This window comes from Euprymna scolopes, chromosome 34, assembly GCF_053919585.1.
Source record: "Euprymna scolopes isolate OS-2025 chromosome 34, ASM5391958v1, whole genome shotgun sequence".
In the NCBI taxonomy this organism is placed as follows: domain Eukaryota; kingdom Metazoa; phylum Mollusca; class Cephalopoda; order Sepiida; family Sepiolidae; genus Euprymna; species Euprymna scolopes.
This window is the reverse complement of record NC_136515.1, coordinates 7022625-7041136: the sequence shown is the minus strand read 5'-3', so window position 1 is coordinate 7041136 and position 18512 is coordinate 7022625. Positions and strand designations below refer to the sequence as shown.

The following is an 18512-nucleotide window of genomic DNA, read 5'->3' as shown; positions in this document are numbered from 1 at the left end:
AGGCTGCTGCAGAGAAGGTGGTTTCCCTCTATCGAGCTAGAAAACTACTCACATCTGAGACTATCCTGCATATCTACCATTCGCCCATACATGGAGTATTGTTGCCACAACTGGGCTGGTGCATCTACGACTAACGTCTCTCTCTTGAATACCCTCCAAATTATGTTTTGATGAACTTCTGGGTTTGACCTTTACTCCTGATCTGAAATGGAACACGTACATCAAGTCTGTTGCCAAGGTCGCTGGAAAGATGGTGGGATCCTTCTACCGCTCCAGAAGATATCTCACTACTTGATGCAATTCTCTATCCATATAAAAGCCAAGTACATCCAAGAATGGAATACTGCTGTCATATCTGGGCAGGAGCTGCTAAAAACAGCCTATCCTGCCTTGACAGAGTACAAAATAGACTTCGTGGCTTAGTGGGGGATGCCCTTTTCCCTTCCCTGCAACCTCTCTCCCACAGAAGAGACGTTGCGAGCCTGTCTTTGTTTTATTGCTATTTCCATGGCAGGTGCTCGTCTGAGCTCTAATCTCCGGTCCCCCCTCACCAATCTTTCGCGAAAAACACCCGTCTAGCTGAAACCACTGTCAAAAATTTCCCCCACTCTTTATCTGTGCCTAAATCAAAATGTAGATTCCATGAATAAAGTTCCTTTCTGTTCTGTCTGCCTGTTTTCCACCTGACTACAACCTGGATGTCTTCAAGTCCAACATAAACAAATTCCTGATAAACCGCCCCCCCCCTTAAGTAGATACTTTATTAAATCTCAACACTAACGTACTGTACATGCAATAATCCTTATCCCTGAGTGGCTTCCGGGCCTTGATAAGTTGTGACCACTTTGTTAAAAAAAAAAAAGAAGAGTTTTCAGTCTAATAGGTCCCACTTTGTCAACTAAGCTCCAGCCCCTGTCCCATCATCGCAATGTTTCATCTGTGTTCCTGTTGTACAAATATTTTAATGGAATGTGTTGTGATAAACCCATTGCACTTGTGTCTCCTCAACATACATATCCCCAACAAACCCGATTAGCAACAAAATCTCACCCCTTCACTGTTGAGGTCCCTAAATGTCGGAAAGCTTTCTATTCTAATAGTTTCTTCCCTCGAACAACTAGACTTTGGAATTCCCTTCCTGTTATCTGCTTCCCTGGCTGTACTGATACGCAGAAGTTTAACGTAAATCAACAGCCTGTTAATCTTATCTAAACATGGTCCCAAATAGTAGCCCCTTACGTCCAAGTGGCGATGTGCTTTGTTAGGGGTGAACGTTAGTAAAAAAAACAAAAAACAAACTATATCCAAATAAATGTTACCAAAGGCAAGCTAAGTTACTCTTATATCTACCGAAATACGTTTTTATGTGTTTTCACTTATTTTAGGGTGTATATTTAATTCAAAACATAATTAGTGTATAGTTGCTAAGTTAGAACTGCCATGAAATCATCATCAAGGGAGTCTTGATAATGTTTAAAAACCCAAAAATAAAACAAAATACTGATAGAAATCAATGCAATATATGTGGCGGCAACAATTATTGGGTTCATTTCTAATAGTGTTTTGGTTTTTGTTTTGTTTTTTTTGTCGATACGACACTTGTGTTCCAAGCTAAGCAAAAAAAAAAAAACGGTGGTGATAATGTCGGGTTAGAGGTGAACATTAGTGAATGAAAAAAAAAAATTTTTAAATAAATTTTTGTCGCAGCTTTGGAATTTTTTATGAATAAATTTGAAATTAATCGTGAATTTATGGAAGATATAGTTACTTCACGAATACAAAGCTTCTTTCTTAGAACTGCACGCCTGTGGAACTCTGTTCCGTCTGCCTGCTTCCCACCGGACTACAACTTGGATGTCTTCAAGTCCAACGTTAACAAATTCCTAATAACCCGCCCCCTTAAGTAAACACTTCATCAAATCTCCACACTAACGTAATGTACTTGCAATAACCCTTATCCCTGAGTGGCTTCCGGGCCTTGATAAGCGGTGATCACTGTGTAAAAAACAAAAAAACAAAAACAAAAAAGAATAAATAATCATATAAATATATAATATAATTCATTAACAGTCCGCTGTAAAAGAATGATTACATATATATACTAGCAGGAGTGAAAAAACAGACCCTCCCAATTATCGCCTCATTAGTCTCTTCCCACTCTTCGCTTAAATCTTTGAGACGTTAATCAATCAAGCATTAGTTCACCACCTTGCAAAAGCAAATCTTCTCTCTATCAAATAGTAGTGATTCAGGCAATGTCGTTCTACTGGAGATATTTTAACAGTCATCTCTGAACGCATTTACCATGTATTGAATAAGGCGGGTGAAGCCAGGGCTGTAGGCCTTGATTAATATATATTGATAAAGTCTGGCATAAAGGGCTGCTAATGAAAATTAAATCTTACGGTATAACTGGATGCATACAAAATATAATTAGATCCTTCTTAGACAATAGAAGGATACAGGTTGTCATTGACGAACATACATCCAAGCAGCTCAACATTAATGTGGGAGTGCCTCAGGGGTCGATCCTTGGACCATTATTATTCCTGATATTCATAAACGACCTTCCTGATAATATTGTGTCCAAGATGGGCATATTTGCTGATGATACAACTCTCTATAATATGCATGAGGGAAGAACAGATGTACATAAATCTAAGACAATGGCAGAATTGTTAGAAAATGACCTCAAGACTATAGTGGAATGGAGCCGTAAATAGATGGTAACATTTAATGCTAGTAAAACTAAGCTGCTCATCTTTAACAATTACAAGACGCCACTTTAACCCCCTATATACATGACTAATAGCACCCTACCTAAGAATTCTACCTTCAAACTCCTTGGCCTAACATTCGCGGGCAATATGAACTGGAACAAATACATAGAGGACATTGCAAAGGCTGCTGCAAAGAAGGTGAGTTCCCTCTATCATGCTAGAAGACTACTCCCACAAGAGAGTATCCTGTACCTTTACAAGGCCACCATTCACCCATGCATGGAGTATTGTTGTCACATCTGGGCTGGTGCATCTTCCACTAGTTGCTCCCTTTTAGATAAAGTCCAAAAAAGGAGTTGACAATCTAATCAGTCCCACATTATCAACTAAGCTCCAGCCCCTGTCCCATCACCGCAATGTTGCATCACTGTGCCAGTTTTACAAATATTTTAATGGAATGTGTTCTGATGAACTTGTTTCACTTGTACCCCCTCGACGTACATAACCCCGATAAACCCGATTAGCAATAAGATCTCACCCCTTCACTGTTGATGTCCCTAAATGCCAGAAAGCTTTCTATTCTAATAGTTTCTTCCTTCGAAAAGCTAGACTTTGGAATTCCCTTCCTGCTGTTTGCTTCCCTGGCTGTACTGATATGCAGAAGTTTAAATGTAACATAAACAAACATCTTGCTAATCTTTCCTAGACATGACTCCAAATAGTAGCCCCTTACGTCTAAGTGGTGATATGCTTTGTAAGGGGCGAACATGAGTAAAAAAAAAAAAAAAAAAAAAAAAAAAAAAGGAAGAAAATTATGTTCTCGACAGTGCAAGGTATTCTTTGATGGTAAGGAAGGAGGTAATACTTAGGATGATAGCCTACTCCTCGAACTGCACAAAAATCATCATTCCGATCAACGAGTTGGGCTTTTAAGAAGCCAGACCCAGCGCCAATTTGAAGTGAACCACGGGTTTTACCAAAGGGAGATAACTAAAGTTCCCTAATTGTCTTCGAAAACTGTTTTAATTAATAAATACGAAATATTGAATTTCAACTAAAACCCAATGGTATTTATTTAATTAACTTGTCACAATAATGAACACATCCAAAAATCGATACGATCGAAAATTAATTATTAATGAAAACAGTTTTCGAAGACAATTAGTGACGATTGAGTTTTGAGTTATCTCCCCTAGATAAATCTCATGATCTAAACTAGTGTCCCCCCCCCCCCTCACATCTTCCTGGTAGAAAATGTTCGGCAGAAACAGATATTACACTTTGGACACTACGATAAATGACAATTAATTGAGAGGTGAGGTAGGTGGGGATAAAAAATAAGGTTAACAGCGAAAAGAGTGTCAACGGCTGCCAGGCTAAACTAAGGGACAAAAAAAAAAAATAACCGGAAGTTTATGAAAATGCGACTGTTTCGCCTGGCAACTGTTGCCAAGGAAGTTTTGAACGAAAAACATTGAAATGTATTTATGTCGCACGTGTAAAACTTTTTTTTGTTTGTTTTTATTTTAACAATGTCCGTTAGATGAGATGTCTAATTAGTAAAATATCGGTCATAAGTAAGTATTTAATTTATTTGGTTCTTTTTTATTTTATTTTTTAAACAAACAAAAGAAACAAACTTTTGTTTATGCGGGAATTTTTATAAAAATCATTTCTGTCTCTGATCCTGTGTTTATTGTTATTATTATTTTCGTAGGGCGGGGAGGGGCTTCTTCGGAAATGAGAACGAAGACCGAAAGTCGAAAAGTTTGAATTTCGGGTTTGTATTACTGTACACATAGATTCGAAAAAGTTTTCAAAAAACAAATATATAACAAATAAATGTTATCAAAGGCAAGATAAGTTACTTTTCTACCAAACTGCATATATTTTTCGTGTTTTTATTCAATGTAACATGTTTATTCAGCTCGAAAAACATGCAGTGTTTACCGATGTATTTGAAAATTCGAAATGGCGACCGACTCTCTCTTTAACACATTAAGCTTGGGAAAAGATGTTATAAATAATAAACTAGACAAAATACTATTAAAAAACAACCGAATATATCACAACTTATGTCACGGTAACATATATTGAGCGAATTTCTAACAGTATTTTGTCTAGTTTATTATTTATAATTCAATATTGCTCTAATTCGAAAAAAAAATTTCATTTAAATTATAAATTTGTTGTAGACCCTTCAATGTTGCTTTAATTAAAAAAATATTTCATTGAAATTATTTATTTGTAAAAAAAAAAAAAAAAAAAAAATATTTTAAAAAATTCTAAGAAGAAACTGAAGTTATCGCTCCCTAACAATGGCCGCCGTCCGCATACAGCAGAAGTGCCTATTTTTTATGGTACTTGTGCAGATTTTTAATTGTAACATTGCCGGAACATGACAACAACCGCCGATTTATCCGATCGTACTCTTATACCTATTTGGATTCGTTTTTCATTGTTTTTTTTTTGTTTTGTTTTTGTTTTTTTAACTTATTTTAAAGCGTTTATCATCAGTATGTCTTTTTTTTTTTTTTTCATTTTGCCATGTTGTTGCTGGGGCAGATAATCAGAAAGTAGAAGTCCGTTTTTTGTTTTTATGGTAGTTTTTTTAAATCTCGGAACGGTGCATGAGATCACGCGTGATTCACGTTAAAATTTCTTGTTCCTTAAAAATATATATTTTATCTAACAAGCAACTGGCATGGAAACCTTAATTTGCGTAGCCTGTCTACTGAAAGCGGTTTTATTTTATTTTATTAATAATTTGAAGCTATTTTCGAGTGGAATTGGAAGCTCATGTTCTTTAATTATAAAGATATTAAATATATTAAATTATATGTTTCTTAATAAACAGATCCACCTATAGATCTATATAAAAAAAAAGTTTTTTAATGGACTCATTATATAAACAAAGAAAATTTCTCCAGGAAAATGTCTACTTCAGATTAGTACCTTGTGATGTGAATTACTCAAAATACAGATTGGATCACTTTACCACACTGCTATCAAAGACATTCACTTCGGATTTTACCATGCAATTTGGATGTGAATTTTTATATCCTTTTCATTAACTTCCCTTACTCTATGACATATAAATACTTAAAAAAACTTTTAATTGTGATTTTCCATGTCTCACTGACTTTAGCAAATAAGGTGTTAACCATTATAACTATTTGCTAATATTTTCTCCTCTGAAGAGATGGTAGACATCGAAATCCCATAGGATAAGGAGTTTTTTTTTTTTTTTTTTTTTTTTTACAAAGGCATCACCACATTATCAAGGCCAAGAGGCCACTCAAGGATAAGGGTTAAAGAGTGTACAGTAGAAATTGGTCAATATAGTAATCATTAGTAATGAAAATTTGGTAAATTTGATAACTTATATGGAACGGCTCATCAAGAACTTATTTACTTTAGACTTGAAGACAACCATATTGTAGTCAGCCAGAAAGCAGGAAAACGGAAGACAATTCCACAGGCATGCAGTTCTAAGAAAGAAGCTTTGTTCATGGAATCTACGTTTAGGTTTAGGCACAGATAAAGAGTGGGGGAAATTATTGATACTGTTTACAGCTAGACGAGTGTTTCTTGTGAAAGTTTGGCGAGGGGGGGGCCATAGATTGAAGCTCAGTTAAAATATTTCAAATGTATTCTTTGTCTTACATAGAATAATAAAATTTTTTTGATTTGGAATTTAACCATTTCACGTCATAAATTTTAAAATTTATTGAATGACTAAAATTTGATATATAGTAAGTTATGAAAATATATGCAAATTAAACTACCCAGAATCTTCCCAGTTTCATTCTCATAGGGAATCATCAAGCTAGCCTGACCATTTCTGATGGGAATGAAACGCATAAGAATCTGCTTTTCACGCCTATTGAGCACTCTCAAGTAAATATTGAAAATATATCTTATAGCATTTAATGTAGATATATGAAATATATATTTGCATGTGTGTCTGCAACTAGTGCCTGTATATATATCTATATATGTGTCAGGTCATGTCATGTGCTACTGGTACCATGTAACCCAGTACTACCTGCCTCATGGTCGGGTCACCGGCGACTAAACTGGTTCCCCCACCAGACTTGTTTGGTGAGGAGGGCGGCTAGTCTCCCTGAAGGATTAAAAACAAGACCTTCCAAAGGGCGAATGAACTCTTTTTCTGGGTCAACGGCCAACTAGCACCGTGTATATTTGTGTGTGTGTATATGTGTATTGGGGTGGAGAGGGCTCCCGTAAGCCGTGGTGAAGGCAACCTTTTTAGGAGAAGCAAATCTCTGATTTAAAAAACCATAAAGCGGAAGACCATTACCCGTATTAAGCTGGTCTGCAGTTTAATTTGTTGCTGGCTATCTTGCTCTTGCTTGTTGCTGGATCTCAACATTTTGAACCGAGAGAGAGATTTAGCTGTCGTACAAAGCTAAGACTCTGTAGCATCATATTTGTATAGATACTCCCTCGGGCATTTGGGCTTAACTCCTGGAAGGGGCTCCTTGATTTCTTAGCACTTTCAAGTAAAATTAAAAAAGAGTTGTAATAGTAAATTGTCTGTATTTTTGAGATGAGGTGTTTTCATTTATTGAGATTGTTGGACTGACTTCCTCATCTTGGTCGTTATAGTCACGTTTCAGCCGTTTTGCTCTCCGGCCTTCATCAGGTGTTTTGTATCGGCCGAAACGTTGTGGCTATAACAACCAAGATGAGGAAGTCAGTCCGACAATCTCAATAAATAAAAGAATCGTAAATATAATTTTCTTTTTTTGTCTTACAGATCATTTCTTCTAAATTCAACTCTACCATCATGGCGTCTGAAGAAAGTGATATAGGTAAGCATCTGTTTTTATCGTCCCTACCCTCTCCCTCTATTTATCCTGCCCCTTTGTCTCATCTCCGAGATTTGCCTGCCCACATAGCAAGTGAATCTTTTCACATTTACAGAAATACATTATGGTGCACGGAGATGCGATGAGAACCAATGCCGAAAAGCAAATGGTTTGAATATCTACCCTGTTTCTTTCTCCACTTCTTTTCGACACGCTCTCATCTTCACTTCCAAAATCAGGAAGGTGTGAACTCAATATTTTTCAACCACTGTAAATCGTTTTAAATCCAAAATCTAACAAGCCAATGGGAGCTTAGAAACTTGTATAAAGATGAGGAAACCATTAGGCAATAGAGATCATACGTAGTGCACCTCGAACGACCTATAGAAATAAGATTTTACTACTAAGGGTACTTTAGACTGTGTGTTCTTATCAACGTTCTTACGTGTGTGTGTGTGTATATTCTCTGTACGTAAGATGTGTGTGTGTGTGTTCTTATCCTTACATTGTTTCTTGCCTTGAAAGTCTTCGAGACGTATATGTGCCCTGTATAATGCGTACATACCTGGTTGCCTTGACCAGCGGATGATGCCTTCTTGGACGCTGGTCTGCCATCTCATTGGGAAGTGGTCACTGCAGATATAAAAGCCAAGTACGTCCAAGGATGGAATACTGCTGCCATATCTGGGCAGGAGCTGCTAAAAACAGCCTATCCTGCCTTGACAGAGTACAAAATAGACTCTGTGGCTTAGTGGGGGATGCCCTTTTCTCTACCCTGCAACCTCTCTCCCACAGAAGAGACGTTGCGAGCCTATCCTTGTTTTATCGTTATTTCCATGGCAGGTGCTCATCTGAACTCCAATCTCTGGTCCCCCCTCTCCAATCTTTCACGAAAAACACCCATCTAGCTGAATCCACTGTGAAAAATTTCCCCCACTCTTTATCTGTGCCTAAATCAAGACGTGGATTCCATGAACAAAGCTTCTTTCTTAGAACTGCACGCCTGTGGAACTCTGTTCCGTCTGCCTGCTACCCACCGGACTACAACTTGGATGTGTTCAAGTCCAATGTTAACAAATTCCTAATGAACCGCCCCCTTAAGTAAACACTTCAGCAAATCTCCACACTAACGTAATGTACTTGCAATAACCCTTATCCCTGAGTGGCTACCGGGCCTTGATAAGTGGTGACCACCGTGTAAAAAAAAAAAAAAAAAAAAAGTCTTCAAGACGTATATGTGCCCTGTATAATGCGTACATACCTGGTTGCCTTAGCCAGCAGATGATGCCTTCTTGGACGCTGGTCTGCCATCTCATTGGGAAGTGGTCACTGCAGACAGATGCATCGATAAACAGCAAGATGGATTTGAAGCTTCAATCTTTTATTTCAAGGCAAGCCTATCATCTCGAACCCTGGTTGTCGGAGACCCGAGATTTCCCGTCTGCATTCTTTGCTGCACAAAACCAACTCTCAGCCCATGTGGTCGTCAACCGGAAGCCTACGACCACACTTCCCGTGTCACCCCTAATTTCCGGTGTATTCTCTCTAGGTTGATACCTGTCAAACCTAACCTTTTGTGACCCTGCCAACTCGCTGATGGGAAATGAAAATATACTTACATAGCTTTCTATTTCTAAAACTACCTATATAGCAATTAAGCTGGGATTCCCAATACTACATTAATACATTGCTGGCGTGTTGAGGGATACAATAGTTCAGTGTTCGTATGCGCACATGTTTATAGCTAGTAGTTATTGGTGCAAAGGAAGCCGGTTAAAAGAAAGGGCAAAGACTTTAGCGTGTTGCTGTGTTGTCATTGAGTATGTGTGAGTTGTATCAACGAGGAGAGTTCTTTAGCATGACAAAGAATGCACATGAAAATAAATGCAAGTTTGAAAAGAGATATAGCTAACTTGTAATACTCATATTCAGGCTGCGACTGAAGCCCCAGGCGATGTGTGCTTCTGGGCAGAGCACAGAGAAAGAGGGTTAATGGTCTCAGATTTCGCCTTTTATATACTCTGTCACATGACTGGGAGCTGGCTTGTGATTGGACAAGCCGGGGTGAAATAGATTTCAAATCTCCAAGTTATGAAAAGCTCTGCTTGTTAGTAGCAGCTGTCTGCTGCTATGGACCCAAGAGCATATGCTCTTCCCTACATGCGTTATATTATGGTGTACCAAAAAGGCACCAAAACAGTGTATGTTGTATAATTGTCTAAATGTTAATATGCCCTTTTCTCTACCCTGCAACCTCTCTCCCACAGAAGAGACGTTGCGAGCCTGTCCTTGTTTTATCGTTATTTCCATGGCAGATGCTCGTCTGAACTCCAATCTCTGGTCCCCCCTCGCCAATCTTTCATGAAAAACACCTGTCTAGCTGAATCCACTGTGAAAAATTTCCCCCACTCTATATCTGTGCCTAAATCAAAACGCGGATTCCATGAACAAAGCTTCTTTCTTAGAACTGCACGCCTGTGGAACTCTGTTCCGTCTGCCTGCTTCCCTCCGGACTACAACTTGGATGTGTTCAAGTCCAATGTTAACAAATTCCTAATGAACCGCCCCCTTAAGTAAACACTTCAGCAAATCTCCTCACTAACTTAATGTACTTGCAATAACCCTTATCCCTGAGTGGCTTCCGGGCCTTGATAAGTGGTGATCACTGTGTAAAAAAAAAAAAAAAAAAAAAAAATGCGTACTTGGGACGAAGGGTTTATCCTGATGTGTATATGTGTCACTAAATGTCTATTGTTGGTGATTCCTCACTGTTTGAACCGTAGAATTATGTTACTGCTGTCTATTTATGATATATTCATATCTACTTGTTCATATGCGGGTGTGTGTGTGTGTGTGTATGTGTCACATGTATTTTGGACATACCTTAACTTCATGCGTCGTTGATCTTGTTTACCTGTAATTCATCTTGTTCTTGGAGTGGAGGCTAGAACCTGTTTGGGCGAAACACATTGACTCCAAGACGATAAATGGTTTCACATATAGTTTTTATTTGCTTTCCAGGTGTCGATCGCAGAAGAAAGGAAAGTGAATTCTTTGCTTGCGTGGTTATATTGTATGTCTCCGTTATGGAATAAAGTTCTCAAAAAAAAAATTTTTCACTTAATTTCATCAAATAGTTTTTATTTTACAGCGAAAAAACAATCAAAAGGTTTGATATTTAGGAAGAAAAGGCAGTAATAAAGATGGGGAGGGAGTGTCGGTGCTTTAAAACTGAGTTATCTCCCCGTGGCATGTTTAACAAATTTCATAATGGCTGACTTCAAACGCGCTCTCATAAAAACGTGTTTTTCTGCTGTAAAAAAAAACTACTCGATCAAATTAAATGAAATTTTTTTTTCGGGGATCTTCAGTCCAAAACGGATATGTACAATATAACCTTTTTTTCGATATTTTCATTTTTTAATGTCTTCATTAAACTGTACAAGTACCGTTTTAATTAAAGTACCAATCCGAATCATCAATCATAATTAAAAAAAAATAATGAAAGATAATATCAAACTGTTATTCACACAAATTGATTCGCTAGTTTGAAAATTATTTTGCGCAACAAATTCATTTTTATAGCTGATAAAATCTTCGTTTTACCGATTAGCGTTTTTGTAAGGGAGATAACTGAGGAAATATTTTGGAGTTACGTCCAAGGGAAATAACTGGTGAAATTATGTTAAGAATTATCTACCTTGGGCAAATTTCATTTTTTAACTTCATCTAGTTTTTTTTTTTATACGCTCCATTTTAGCAGTTCTTTTCTTTAAATCAATACACGTGACCCGTTGGGTCATAAGAACTGCCGCTATTTATTGTACCTATTTACTATGCCTCCCCACGGGACAGAGTTAGACACCAGGGTCGTTTTTTAACGTGGAGAAAAGGTACAAAAATAAAAATTGTCTCAGTCGTGAAGGATTTCTCCTCCACCGAAAGAGAACAAGAAAATGAAGTGCAGCATCTGAAGAACAGATACTACACTTTGATCTTGACCAAAAGGCCAAGAATTTGCCGCTATTTATTGTACTTTAAGTAATTTTGTTTAAAAATTCATAAACTGTGACTTAACTTTTAAGACATAACAAAAATACTAGTCTTATGTACAACATGAACAGAAACTAGAATCTTGAAGATCCCATCTTTCGAGTAATTATTGGAGCAACTGAACTTGTAAAGCAGATATGCCCAGTGAACTAAATGCAAGAGGAATACAAACAATTGTTGCAGTAGGTCAGGAGGTATGAAGATGCCAATTGACCATACACTGAAACAAGTAGCCTGACGTCAGTGGAATCTGGAACAAGTTAGCTGGATGTCAGTTAGCACTGGAACAGACAGTTGGACATCAGTGGACACTGGAACGGGTAACCAGACATCTGCAGGCACTGACACAGGTAGCCGGACGTCAGCAGGTACTGACACAGGTAGCCGGACGTCAGCAGGTACTGACACAGGTAGTCGGACGTCAACAGGCACTGACACAGGTAGTCGGACGTCAACAGGCACTGACACAGGTAGTCGGACGTCAGCAGGCACTGACACAGGTAGCCGGACGTCAGCAGGTACTGACACAGGTAGCCGGACGTCAGCAGGCACTGACACAGGTAGCCGGACGTCAGCAGGCACTGACACAGGTAGCCGGACGTCAGCAGGCACTGACACAGGTAGCCGGACCTCAGCAGGCACTGACACAGGTAGCCGGACGTCAGCAGGTACTGACACAGGTAGCCGGACGTCAGCAGGCACTGACACAGGTAGCCGGACGTCAACAGGCACTGACACAGGTAGCCGGACGTCAACAGGCACTGACACAGGTAGCCGGACGTCAACAGGCACTGACACAGGTAGCCGGACGTCAACAGGCACTGACACAGGTAGCCGGACGTCAACAGGCACTGACACAGGTAGCCGGACGTCAACAGGCACTGACACAGGTAGTCGGACGTCAACAGGCACTGACGCAGGTAGTCGGACGTCAACAGGCACTGACGCAGGTAGTCGGACATCAGTGGGCACTGGAATGGGTAGCCGGGTGCCAGCAGACATTAGAACAGGTAGCCAGACATGACTGTCTACCAAAATGGATAGCCAGAAGGCAGTAGTGAAACCTGGTAGCCGCAGGAGGCCAGCAGCTGTAAGAGGTGCTGGAAGCTGCAGGAATTTCTTTGCAAGAGCTTCCTGTCTATGAAACACATTGCCACAGGACTGCTTTCCTAAAAATTACAACTTAGTCGCCTTCAAAGCCAATGCCAATAGATTCCTGTTTTGAACCAGTACCACACAACAATCATGCCATCTCATTATCGTCGAGTAGCATCTAGCCTTTATAAATGATGACAGTGTTTTTAGTAAAAAATAAGGGGAAGTAAAATTACCAAAGGTGAGCAATGTTGAGCCTTGTATTCTTTGGATTATTCAAACTGTTACATATATGTCTGCCTGGTGATCATCTAGCTATAAAAATGAACAGTTATTTCATTTATGAATGAATATGAGACACTTTGTTTATAAAAGAGTCTTGTTTATTTTACTATATACAATTCAACACAATGACGGTGGTGGGGGTTAGTGGCAGAGGTGGGTCGCAAACGGTGTCAACCTGTTTTTCGCTTCTGTCTGTCTGACTGTTGCTTTGTTTCGCTCTCCTTGGTATCACGTCGACCTGTTAACCAATTTTCTCGCCAGCTTGTTTATTGCACTTTAGCTGATTTTTGGTCTGACCCATGACCAACTGACATCATGGATACAGGTCGCTCTAAATCCTGGGATTTCCATTGTTTATTTTCGTTTGCCTGGATATAGCTTAGGTCACATTGTTCTCTTTCTGCTTGTCTGGATGCAGCCCAGGTCACTTTTCCTGAAATGGACCCATTGTTCTTTTGATCGCCTGGAATTTCCATTGCTTTTCCTGCTTGCCTGGACACAGTTCGCCCGCACCCCTCCTTAACAAAACTGCTTTCCCATCTCAAATATTTTCTTCACAATATTTTAACTGATGTAACCTTCAACCTTCTTCAGGTGTATCTTGCTGAACTTCGGAATCTCTCTATTGAATTCTGAAAGATTCCCCAAGTTTGACAAACGACTCTTGAACAAAGTCGGAGTTTACATCGACCGAAATGTGAACATAACACTGCAAGATGAGAACAGTAGTCTGAATAATCCAAATAATATGAATTAGCAGTCCCCATCTCCATAATTCAGAAACAATATGAGCTTTGTCACTAATTAGATGGGTGACCATTTCAGAATATCAGGTGATTTATGTAAAACCTGGTCCTTGTTGCTTTGCAAGTTGAGAAACTACTATAACAAATGTAATCGACAATCCGGGCCCATTTGTTATGAACTGTGCAGACCACATTATAGCAACAGTGTTCACCCTGGTCGCATTAAGCTGATTTCTGCTCTAGCTTTTACCACCTCCTGAACAATGACGGCCCATGCAAAGTGATCGTGAAGAAAGTAACACCATGGGATGATTACTATAGTCACAATCCACCTCTACAAGTATCCTGTACCTTTACAAGGCTACCATTCGCCCATGTATGGAGTATTGTTGTCACATGTGGGCTGGTGTATCTGCTACTGGTCTCTCCCTCCTGGACAGGGTTCAAAAGAGAGTCGCCAACCTGATAGGTCCTGAACTGTCATGTAAGCTTCAACCTCTGTCTCATCAACAAAATGTTGCATCCCTCTGCCTGTTCTACAAGTATTTTAATGGTGGATGCTCCAACGAACTACAAGTCTTTGTACCCACTCGACATAAAAACCCCTGACAAACCCGACAAGCAGCAAATTCCCACCCCTTCACAGTAGATATCCCTAGATGTAAGAAATCCTTTTACTCCAATAATTTCTTCCCCAGAGTTGCTAAACTTTGGAATTCCCTTCCGAGCTCCTACTTTCTCGACTGTACTGACATGCAGAAGTTCAAGTGTAGGGAGTTGAGCAGACATTTTTCTGCTCAACTCCCTACATAGTATACCTGCAACTTATGTCTTTGATAGTAGCCCATATATCGAAGTAGCACTGTACCTTGTTTGGGGTGAAAATGTAATAAAAACAAAAATTCACGGGCAAAGGCTGCCGACCTGAGAGCGCAGGCAAGACCTCCTTGATAGTTGTTGTCCAGGTCATCAGCTGTCCACCAACTCCCTTGCGCCACTGAGACAAAGAGGTAGGGAGAACTAGATTGCCATTTCGGAATAACAGGTGATTTATGTAAATTGGAATGAGACCATGCTAATCCTGTAGACTAAATAAAGAGTTCCGTTCAAAAATTCTGTGGAGATTTCCGAGTCCGACGAAATACACTTGAAAAAGGTCAGCAGTTACATTGATGGAAATGTTGAAAAAAAAAACACTCACGATGAGAACAATAGTCCGAAGAATCCAAATAATATGAATAATCAATCCTCATCTCAAAAATTCAGAAACGTAAGTTTTTTTGTGTTCGTTTTCTTCTCGTCTGATAAATTGTAACAGTGTCTAATTTGTCAACTTGTTGCCTGCTTAATTTTTGTTATTGCAACAGCATTCACCCTTGTCGAGTTGAATCAGCTCCTTGTCTGGTCTACACCACATCTTGAATCATGGCAGTCGACGTTTGTCGGTCCTGAGCAAGGTTGCATGATATGGCTAGCCTAGCATCTACCAGCCATTTTCAAGTCTGATGTAAATAAGTTCTTTCTAGAAGTGTAAGCCATTTTGAGTTTCAGAACAGTTTCAGATGGTTCACTGTTACACACAAGTCCTGGGAGGTGACTTGTTTGTAGTAGACAGTTTCACAGAACAAAATATTCTTACCGTGTCGAAACCCGGGAAAGAACATGTGAAATTGCTCCAGAAAAGGTTTAATATTTATGAAGCAATTCTGGTTTCTGATTGGTTTGTAGCAGAACGTGAATTAATTTGATTCGTCAGTTCTTAGCAGCATCGTTTATAAATAGAATCGTCCAACTGTGTGGGATCATACCCCATTATAGTAACAAAATATTGCAACATTCTTGTTGAGCCATCCTTTCATATAATTAAATGCTACCCAAGTTCCACCATTACTGATCATTGCAACCCGGCAAGCAGCTCTAAAAATTCAATCAAAAATTGTAAAACATAATTCGCTTTTATAAATTGTCAAATGAAAATTACATAATAATGTTTCCAAAGATGTGACCAAGTTTCTCTGTTCGAAATTCATGCCAACTGCACAAAAGCACATCAGTTTAGACTTTGCAACAACTATACACATGAGGATTGGTTATTCGTATTATTTGGATTCATCCGACTACTGTTGCCATCTTGAGTGTCATTTTCACAATGTTTCGATCGATGTAACCTCCGACCTTCTTCAGGTGTATCTTGTCGAACTCAGAAATGTTTTTATTGAACTCTGGAATAAAAATAAAAATATGACAGAATTCTATCTGAAGAATCTCCGAATTTTGGATTTTACCTTTAATTCCAATGTTGGAATTGGATTTTATTTACCGTTTCAAATGTTCAAATGAACAGATAAAGCAGGAATTGGAATACATCCTATTAAAGCCCGATTGTCACAGCTGGTGAATTTCAAAAATGCAAGCTGGATGTGGGGACACTTTAGAATAGCGATATGACAGAACACGCGCACGCTACCCCCCATGAAGTAAATAAAGGGTTTCGCATGAAATTCCATCCAAATTCCCAAGTTCGACAGAAACATTCTCAGAGTTCAACAAGATACACCTGAAGAAGGTCGGAGGTTACATCAACCGAAATGTTGTGAAAAATCACACTCAAGATGAGAACAGTAGTCCGATGAATCCAAATAATACGAACTGTACACATGTACATTTCTCTCTCGACGAGGGGGCTGACCCCTACAGCAAAATGTAGAGAGAGAAAAGTCTTCTTCGAAGTATAAGTTGTTTCTACAAGGAAAGTCACAGAAACCTAAAAAAAAACCCAAAAAGAAAAAAACGATTTAAAGCATTTAATAAAAAATTGTATAACATTATTCGATTTTTAAAATTTTCAAAACAAAATTTTTTCTCAGTCAATTCTTTTTTTTTTTTTTTTTTTTTTTTTTCCAGACTCTGTTGTCACCACACCTCCAAGTGATACAGGCCAAAGAAAATACGAAGAATTTCTAGAAGCTGAAAGCCTTTATTCGAATTTTGAAAATTCCATCTACTCGGCGGAGGAATTTGACAGCATCAATAACACCCCAAGAAGACTCCAACGTCACCGAGATTATCGTCACCACAAAGGCAATGGCGATCTTTTAGATGGTATAGCGACAGAAATTTTAGCCATTTTCTTTCTTTAAGCTGTCTTATTCGTATAGAAAAAAACACTTTTATTCTTTGCTCTAATGTAAACATTATTCAACAGATTATGCAAACTAAATTTTTTTTAAGTTCTGAATTTTTGAGATAAGGGCTGATTGTTTATATTGCTTGTTTTGATTGGACTATTGTTCTCATCTTGAGTGTTATTTGTGCAACGTTTCAGTTGGATTGTCCTTTGACCGTCTTCAGGCATGTTTGGAAAAGAAAAGAGAAATGTTACTGGCTCTGTAGATATTTTTGTATTCTGTGAGTTAGTCTCTGCTTTATGGTTATTTTTTTTCACAAATATGAAACAGTAACCATAAAATAGAGACTAACTCAAAGAATACAAAAATATCTACGGAGCTAATAACTTTTTTCTTTTCTTTTCCGAATAACAACCAACATGCCTGACGATGGTCGAAGGCCAATCTAACCGAAATGTTGTACAAATAACACCGAAGGTGAGAACAATAGTCTGATCGATACGAGTAATGTAATTTTTTTTGTTGTTTTTACAAGAGATTGACCACTTTTTTTTTTTTTTTTTTTTTTAAATTTTTTTTAAATTACATTTTCACCCCATACAAGGCACATTGCCACTTTGGTGTAGGGGGCTACTAACAGGGGCAACAACTACTGTGGTACTATGTAGGGATATGGGCAGCAAGATGTTCGTTTACGTTGCACTTATAAAGGCTTGACGTCCACTCGAGGATAAGACTTAATGCGTGCCTCAAGTGGTCAGTAAAAACACACCATAAGGATCAATAGTGGTGGAAACTAGGCAGACTTTGATTATTTGCAAGGACAGCTCAACAAGAACTTGTTTACATTGGTCTTGAGAAGAACCATGTTGTAGTTAGCTGGAAAGCAGACTCCCAATATAGAGTTTCACAGGTAGATTATTCTAGGAAAGAAACTTTGTTCATGGAAATTGTGTTTAGATAGAAAGTAGAGGAAATTATTGACAATGTTTGTAGCTAGACGAGTGTGAATATTATTCGGCAGAGCATTCCACTACTTATGTATACCCATTAACCCTTATCCTCGATTGGCCTCCGAGCCTTGATAAGTGGTGACTACTTTGTAAAAAAACAAAAAATAAAAAAAGCATTTGACGAACTCGACACGAGCATTGTTTTCATTCAGTCTGTTCTGTGATCCTCGCAACGTAGACGAGTCAAAATCTATTCTTGGTCATATAAAATATAAATTCTGACAAATATTTTTTCAAGTGTAAGATGTCTGATTTTAATTAAATGCTTTAAACGCTGGCGGCCATTGATTTTTTTGTCTTTTTCCTTCTTGCATTACAAATAAGTTTACTTGTTCTAAAGTCGGGATACGCATTAAAAAGAAAACCTTTCCATGCAAAAAAAAAAAATTAAAACATTCCTTATACAAATAGAACAATTTTAAACAGGAATTTAATCAATCTAAAACACAACTAACAGGGATACTTGACGTTTTTCGGGAAAGAATGTTGCAATATTTTTTAGTTATAATGGGGTATGGCCCCTCACGATTGGAGATTCTATTTATAAATGCTGCTGCTAACAACTGACGAATCAAATTAATTCACGTTCTGCTTTCAACCAATCAGAAACTAGAATTGCTCTATAAAAATTAAACTT

General features: G+C 38.4%; 1 protein-coding gene and 1 pseudogene across 1 annotated transcript in view; one reads left to right on the top strand and one right to left on the bottom strand.

The window, feature by feature from the left end:
• The first annotated feature begins 4149 nt into the window (after positions 1-4149).
• Positions 4150-18512, top strand: part of LOC145259105 (coiled-coil domain-containing protein 138-like) — a 152019-nt gene continuing 137656 nt past the window's right edge. The window contains exons 1-3 of the mRNA XM_080116761.1: positions 4150-4297; positions 7504-7558; positions 16639-16836. Coding sequence (XP_079972887.1) covers positions 7534-7558; positions 16639-16836 — 223 coding nt within the window. The 5' untranslated portion in view covers positions 4150-4297; positions 7504-7533. The remainder of the gene's footprint in view (positions 4298-7503; positions 7559-16638; positions 16837-18512) is intronic.
• On the bottom strand, positions 11444-11576 carry LOC145259397 (U2 spliceosomal RNA; annotated as a pseudogene).